Source organism: Carlito syrichta, unplaced genomic scaffold, assembly GCF_000164805.1.
Source record: "Carlito syrichta isolate Samal-C Ts95f unplaced genomic scaffold, Tarsius_syrichta-2.0.1 Scaffold201662, whole genome shotgun sequence".
Taxonomy (NCBI): domain Eukaryota; kingdom Metazoa; phylum Chordata; class Mammalia; order Primates; family Tarsiidae; genus Carlito; species Carlito syrichta.
Window position 1 is genome coordinate 93,711 of NW_007145758.1, and position 8,470 is coordinate 102,180.

Here is an 8,470-nt window from a genome sequence, read left to right on the forward strand (position 1 = left end):
GGGAGATGGGATTAACGGTAGTAAATATCTGTCTGGGGATGGGGAGGCACCTCTTATCAATAGGGTGCCTGAATGAAATGTATTTGTATACCTAACCTTTAACTGTACCCCACAACATCATAATAAAAAATATTGATTACAAAAAACAAGCAAACGAAAAATGAAGTACACTATATATGTTATAAAAATATATATCATCTCAATAATAATTTTCAAAGTAAGGTTTTTGATGAAGTCATATGCCTGAAATTGGTCTTCAGAACTGACAACTGCACATGAAATAAAAAGCACAAGACAAAAACTTAGGAGTGTGGAATTAATGATATTGGCTTTTTCTTGCAGAAAAGTTAAGAAAATTTAAATAGAAATGGCTAGAAATGAAAAGAAATAAGGTTAGTCTAGATGGTGTTGGGAGACTCATAAGCTGTAGCAAATAAAAGAGGGGCATTACCTGAAAGTAAAAGAAGGTGAGTTAAAAAATTGCAGTGACTTTAAAAACAGTGAGAAATGTAGAAAACAGGGCTGCTTGAAAATGGAATAACATACAATCACTGTTCAATATTGAGTCCAATTTATGATACATCTGTCAAATTGTCTTGAGGTTTTTGAAAATGAAAGCTAGGACTTGGAGCAAGATCAAAACTGAGAAATACAAGAATTTTTTAATTTGCATACAAGAAAGATATCATACAAAAAATTGGAGAGAATGCCAATGAAAATAGTTTAGAGCATAGAATAATTAGACAAAGATACCAACAGGAGGGAGAGAAAAACAAACAAAAAGCCAACAAACACGGGTTCATTATGGATTGCAATGGAGAGAAAAAGAAGCAAGGGTTAAATGGAAACAATTTGATCTAGATGTGATATTTTGATTTAATTTATTTTAAATGCGATAATTTATTTTTTAAATAATCTGTACTTTGTAAAAATCAAGTGTCCATTTGATATGAGTATTTCTACCATTTGGCAGTAACACTTAGAAAACATACTGCATTTATCTGTGTGACTGTAGAGAATTTGCTTGTCAGTTATATCAACTGTATTTCTTTTGACAGTGATTAAGGTATCTAAAATCTATAACATTATAGAACACACATATAAAATAAATATTCTAACTTAAAAAAAATTTCTTCCCAGGACACAGGCATACTTCAGAGATATTGCAGGTTTGGCTCCAGGTCACTGCAATAAAACAATATTGCAATACATTTAGTCACATCATTTTTCTCACTGCATATAAAAAAAATTTATGCCCCCCCCCACAAGACATCAGATTAAAGGATTTGTTAGTGTGCCTCATCTACTTGGAAATCACAAGATAGTCTGTAGAGATTCACATTGTGATCTTTTTTCAAGAAGAAGCACAGGAATTTACCAGGAAAGTGATGGACACTTCAGATCCTAGAGAAGAGATGGTGGGGCAGGCAGTCTGTGTGGTGGCATCTGACTGAGAACTGTGAGTAAAGCCCCAGTAGGAAGAGAGGCAGAGAGTGTAACTCTGCGATTTGTTTTCCCACTGCAACCCAGGTCACAGAAGAACACCTTATCCCTCCCAAGCCCCAGAGCGAACCTGAGGAGAGACTGTGACACTGTGAAGAGGAAAAAAAGTGCCAGGAAGGGCTTCAGGCATTTTCTCAAACCCTGAACAAGCAAGAGAATACTATTCTCAATCCTGGTTCATAGCGAACTGGTTAGAATTTGGCTGTCTAGCAGCAGTAACCTCTGTGAGTGTTAGGCTCAGGCCAGAGATTGGAGTGCTTGGTCTGGAGTGGAGAAAGGGTCCCCACAGCCAAATATGACAGGCAAGTGTGGAGTATGCTGCAGCCAAGGCACACTGGAATTGGGCTGTCTTCATAGGACTATAGCGGGAAGGGATTTGCCCAAGCTTTAGTTTTGCCCAGGCAATGAGACTGCGGACAGGGACAACTTTACAATCTAAGGCCAGCCTGCGAGTGACTTTATGGAGTTCCCCAGCTCACTCCCTTGGTCCATTTTCTTCCCACCTTCTGTGCCTACTGGGAGTCCAGTATCCCCAAGTTGTCCTCTCTTTATTCTGAGAGATCATTTCTTCCACAGTATTCAAGGTCAGTGACCCCCTCCTCCCAAGAAACCTGCCAAGTCCTTGGCTAATAACTCCCTCCCCTGTCTAACTGCTAAGATATTTTCTATGTGCTCCCATTAGCTCTTTCCTCCAATGCTCTAAACTTCTCTCTTTCTCTCTGTGTGTATACATTTGTGTATATGCATATATAAGTATATATTTATATATGATATAAATTTGCATATGTATTATGTGTATGGATTTTGATATCTATACATGAAACACCTACTTTTTCACCTAGAAATTCTACCTGTCTTACTTTAATACTCAAAAGAAATCAAGGATTTGTGGATAAAATGCTCAATATGACATTGTCTAGGACATCAGTAATTTGTACAACACAAATACTTGATTATTGGCATTTGTTTTAAGTGAGAGATGTGCTATTATTAAAAACCATGTTTGGAAAAAAAACTTACACGATTAAATATGGTTAAATAAGGGTGTTAAAAAATAGGTAACAAAAGACTTTTTTTTTTTTTGAGTTGGAGTCTCACTCTGTCGCCCAGACTGGAGTGCAGTGGCCGCTCCCGGCCACCGCAGCCTCGACCTGCTGGGCTCTGGTGATCTTTCCACCTGAGCCTTCCGAGTAGCCGGAATTACAGGCATGCGCTACCACGCCCAACTGATTTTTTTGATTTATTGTAGAGATGAGGTCTCGCTGTCCAGGCACTCTCGAACCCTCAGGCTCAGGCAATCCACTCACCTCAGCCTCCCAAAGGCGCGGGATTACAGGCTGAGCCACCGAGCCCGGCTAGATATTTTTATTTAAAGGATTGTTTATATTAAATATGCAAAGAAATTAAAAGATAATGCAATGAAACATGGGTTAATTCTAACCATATCTTTAAAAATTTTTTTGTAAAACCTTTTGTAATGAGAAAGTAGAAATAAGTAGTATATTTTAGAAAGGAAAACACTATCTTAACCAGAAGACAGGTTGAGTTATGCAAGAGGAGGCATCATTCCTGCAGAAGTCTTATCCCACATGGAGAAAGATGGAGAAAGGGCAGATAAAGGGAGGGGGGGAAAGTCTCTTGTTCTGCACTGCCTGAGTCAGTGGAGGCAGCAAGGAGCTACGGATCATTCCTTCTTTCCTTCCTTCCCTTTTCACAAGCAACTCTGCAGAGAGCTCTGTGACATCCTGACCAGATCCAGGGCTCCCCGCTCCAGTCAGAATCATGCCTCTCCAGGCTCTGCTACCTGTCCTGGTCCTCTGTGTGTTGCTGTTGCAGGCCCAGGGAGGACACCGTAACTGGAAGAGGATACAGAACATGCAGGGTACGTGATGAGCTGGGGGCTGGCTATGGGGAAGGGAAAGGGAGGGATTGTGCCCAGTCTGAGTAGGTCATGGGAACTGGTATCTCTTTGCACAACCAGCTCTGACCACAGTGCTGTGCAGACTCCAGGCCATCCCAAACCATGGCCCTCCACCCCCTTCACCTGGCCCAAGGAATAATAATGGAAGTGAAGGGGAAACCTACATTTTTTATTCTCCAGTCCAGAAATAGAGACCAACAGTACATACCGTAATAAAAAGTACAACAGGCCCTGAAATCTGGTGGGAAAAAAAGACAATTATTCTTTAATTTATGCACATTTGTGAGGGGTAAACATTCAGAGATGATAATGAGGGAGGTGTAGGTGTAGAAATGGGCAGATGTAGAGAAAAAAACAACATACAGCAAGCAAAATTTGAGGCATACACGACCAAGTTAATGTTACCAGGAGAGACACCAGGAGGGTAGCAATGGAAGGGGAACTAATAAAGGGGCAGGGAAACAGAAGATAGTGACAGTGATAAGAGGAGAGACAGGTAAGAGGCAGGTTCATCTTCCTTTCTGCAGTCTGCTAATTTGGAGAGTGGGGAGGGTTTGAAAGATGTTTCAGGGCTCCTTTGAGCTCTCAGGGTCAGAGTGTATATTCTATGGGGACGACTTCACCAAGGCCATGACAAATAAGAGAGACAGAGTTCTGACTGCAGGTATACGGAGAGGGTACAGGGAACTGAGACATTAAGGTCTACCGGGATGGTGGGAAGGAGAGAGGGTGAAGACATGAGATTTAAAACCCTACTAAGCACCAGGATTTGGTGAGGAGCACAAAAAGGATTCTGTGGAAAGTCTTGACTGTCATGAGTGGGACCTGCATTCTGGGGTCCTGTAGGAAACTTTAACCTAGAGTAGGGTGCTCTCTAGCACCTGCTTTCATTCATTCTTTTCCTGCTCCCTTTCAGAAACACAGCTACCCTCAGATATCAAAGTCTGTCAGAAGCGACCCAGTTTCTATACCTGCATACGCATCTGTGAATCTCACCAAGACTGTCAAGCAAATAACATATGCTGTGCCACTTTCTGTGGGAATGTTTGTATGAGCCTTTTAGAGTGAGAGAGTGGGCTTGGCTGGATATCCTGCTCCCCACACCCCTCTATCCAGAGCCTGTGCCCACATCTGAAGCGTGAAGACCTCAAATCACAGGCACAAGGACGTTAACAGAAATGCTGCCCTCCCCGCTGTCTGAACTCCTTGTCCCTGTCAAATAAATCAAAACAAATGCCCAGAGATTCTGGCTCTTTCTTTGTCACTGCTTTTGATCATTGAGAACCCAGTGCCGCCTCCACAGATGCCATGCCCATCTTGGGCCCCAGTCTCTGGTCTCTCTCCTTAGTTATGATTCTCTTCTCTTTCTCTCTATCTTATGCCCATGCCCTCCTGGCAGCTCTAGGAGGCTTAGCCCCCGTGCCACTCTGCTAACCAAACCAGTACTTTCAGGGGGAGGAACTGCTCACGTGCAAAATTTCCCAAGGCTAAGAAGAACATTCCTCACCCTGGAGTCAGAAGAACCCATTAAGCATGAGATAGATGAAAATTAGAGGCTGGGGCATAGAGTGGGAGGTCCCCAAACACTTCTTTTCTCTTCTTAGCCTTGGTGCATATCCCACTCCATGGCTACCCAATTTCTTTGTGAAGTTCAGATTTCTGTCACTTTACAATGAAGGTAACGAGAACCAGGGAAGTTAAGTGACATGCCCAAGGTCACAAGAGACTAACAGGATATGATGTGGCTAGAGAGGGTGCTTCCTTTGGACTCTCTTTTTGCTCACTTTTCTGCATTACCTAAGATGAGAGGCATGCCATGAGTGCCTACACTAACCCCAAACCTCCTCCTATCCAGCACCCACCAATATGGCCACTCCTCTTTTGGAGCCTGAACTGGATGTCAGGATCTCTGACTTCAGTACCTTCCATTAACTACATGGTCCCTACCTTTCCCAAGCCCTCTTGCTTAATCACTCATTCTCTTTTCTTTAGATCCAGGGAAACACCAAGAGGTGAAGGAATGTGTGGGTCATGCTGATGTTGCTAAGTATTAACTGGTATATAGTGGCTGTGGGTCTTGCCCATAGTCCTATTATGAGTTGGTGGAAGTGAATCACTGTGGTACAGACTCCCTCCTACTTTGTGAAATAACAACTTCTCTGAAATGGTCCGGGGGCTAGATCCAGGGTAGATCCCATTTGGCCAGTCAGTACTTGGAGTTGAATGTGGAGAGGATTCAAACAAGCAACCCATGCTCAGAGGCAGGTCTGCAGTATTATGCTTAGTCTAGTGTTTATTTCTGGGTCATTCAGTGAAAGAGATACACGAAGAGGGAACTGCCTCCATCAGACCAGAGTCTATGACCCACCTCAGAAGCATTACAAGGCTCTGGGTATTTCAGTTTCCTCCCCACATATGCCAAGAGCTGCCCTTGGACAAGAAGCTCTTAGGAAAGAGATGATGATCAACCCTCAACACAGACTTCATCAGAGGTGTGTGGGCTGTATGGGTGTGGTCTCCAAGAGAACTTATTTGGTACTTCCTCAGATGGCCTCCTTTACCAAGCATCTTCCCAAACCATCCCTAAACATTTCTCATAGACACTACAGGCATATCTTGTTTTATTGGATTCACTTTATTGCACTTCACAGCTATTGCATTTCATATAAATTTAAGGTTTATGGCACCCTGCATTGAGTGTTAATTGGCATCATTTTTCCATCAGCATGTCCTCATTTTGTATATCTGTGTCACATTTTGGTAATCCTCAAAATATTTCAAACTTTTTAATCATCATTGTATCTGTTATAGCGATCTGTGATCAGTGATCTTTACTGTTACTATTGTCCTTGTTTTGGGGCACCATGAACCATGCCCATAGAAGACAGTGTGTTTTGATTACTTCACCAACTGGCTGTTCCCTATCTCTCTCGCTATGCTCCAGCCTTTCTATTTCCTGAAACACAACAATATTGAAATTAGGCCAATTAACTCTGCAATGGTCTCTAAGTGTTCAAGTGAGAGTCACACATCTTTCACTTTAAATCAAAAGTGAAAAATAATTAAGCTTAATGAGGAAGGTATATTAACAGCAGAGAAAGGCTGAGAGCCAGGCCTCTTATGCAAAACAGCCAAATCATGAATGCAAAGGAAAAGTTCTTGAAGGAAATTAAAATTGCTACTCCAGTGAACATAAGAATAATAAGAAAGCAAAACAGCCTTATTGCTGATGTGGAGAAAGTTTAAGTGGTCAGGATAGAAGGTCAAACCAGTCACAACATTGCGCAAGCCAAAGCTTAACACAGAGCAAAGTCCTAATTCTTTTCAATTCTAGGAAGGCTGAATAAAGAACAAAATCATGGCCTTTGCAGCAGCATGGATGCACTTGGAGACCATTATACTAAGTGAACTATCACAGGAACAAAAAACTGAATACCACATGTTCTCACTCATAAGTGGGCCTTGGTCACTGGTCACATGAGTAAAAGATGGAATCAGCAGACACTGGACACTGCTAGGGGAAGGAGAAAGGGAGGAGGGGAGAGCACTTGGCAACATACTGGGTACCTTGTACACTAACAGAGGGAGAGAGGGCCAGCTAGAAGCCCAAAATTATCCTGCATGCAACTTACTTATGTAGTAAATCCTCACTTGTAATCCACAACTCTAAAATAAAATCATGTTTGTTGCAGCTCTGTTCACAATAGTAAAAACATGGAACCTGGGCTGGGCACGGTGCCGCCCGGGTACTCGTGACCAAGCCAGGTGTGCGCGGGTGTCAGTGCTCCCAGGGCTTGGATGCACCTGATGCGCCTAGCAGAGTACTACAAGCAACAGCTTAAAACTCAAAGGAGGAGACGGGGCAAGATGGCGACGGCATAGGTGAACTGGTGAGATTCTCTGAACGGACCAAGACTGCAAACTGCTGAATAGACAGACTGTAAAGCAGAGGGAAAAGTGAACAAAACCAGAAGACCCTCATAAGGAAGAACAGGTCATTGCAGAAGAGAAATAAAAACAACCCCACCTTCCCTCAAAAACAGAATTGAAGAGGGGGAGGGAAAGGGGTAAAGGGAGAAAAATCTACAGAAATGAAGAAAAACCAAAAGAAGAGTATGGGTCTCTCACAGACGCCTGGGAGAGCAGACACTGAGAAAATTGACTTTGGAATACAAACAATGAAAAGTCCCCAGAATGAAGGGTCTCAAAATGCAAATGTAGATATCAAAACAAATAATGGAGAGATTAAAAGAATTGAGGAGACTCAAGATGAAACTAGGGAGGAGCTGATATCTGAGATAACAGTATAAAGAATACTGTGATTGAAATAAATAACAAATTGATAAGCATGGAAAGCAGAATTACCCAAGCAGAAGAAAGAATCTCAGAGCTTGAGGACCAAAATATAGAAATAACCCAAACTCTTAAAAACACAGAAAATAAGCTAAAAAAGACAGAACAAAACCTTCAAGAGATGAGTGACTACCTCAAGAGGCCTAACCTAAGAATAATCGGACTCCCTGAGGCAGAAAGAGAAACAGAGACCACATTGGAACAAACTTTCCACGAGATCATTCAAGAAAATTTCCCTCATCTAATCAGTGATACAAAAATTCAAACACAAGAGATTCAGAGAACCCCTGCAAGACAACAAATGAGAAGACCAACTCCTAGACACATAATAATTCGCCTAAATAAAGTAGGCACAAAAGAAAAAATCCTAAAGGCAGCAAGAGAAAAAGGCCAGATCACCCACCATGGAAGACCAATCAGAATAGCAGCAGATTTATCTGCAGAAACCCCTGCAGGCTAGGAGAGCTTGGAGCCCTATCTTCAAAGTCCTAAAAGATAAACAATTTCAACCAAGAATAACCTACCCAGCCAAGCTAAGCTTCATCAGTGAAGGAGAATTAAAATCTTTCCCAGATATCCAATCCCTAAGAACTTATGCAGCCACAAAACCATCTCTACATGAAACACTTAGAAAGTACTAACACAGAAGAAAAGGAAAAAAGACAACGTTCTTCACAGAGTACAGGGAAAAGA

The 8,470-nt window shown here is 42.0% G+C and overlaps 1 protein-coding gene across 1 annotated transcript; it reads left to right on the top strand.

The window, feature by feature from the left end:
* Positions 1 to 3,285: 3,285 nt before the first annotated feature.
* WFDC10A (WAP four-disulfide core domain 10A) lies at positions 3,286 to 5,959 on the top strand (the record flags this gene model as incomplete). Its single annotated transcript, XM_008051588.2, has 3 exons — positions 3,286 to 3,385; positions 4,341 to 4,488; positions 5,737 to 5,959. Coding segments are annotated over exons 1-3 (471 nt in total), but the record flags the coding sequence as incomplete, so codon positions are not given.
* Between the last annotated feature and the right edge of the window lie 2,511 nt (positions 5,960 to 8,470).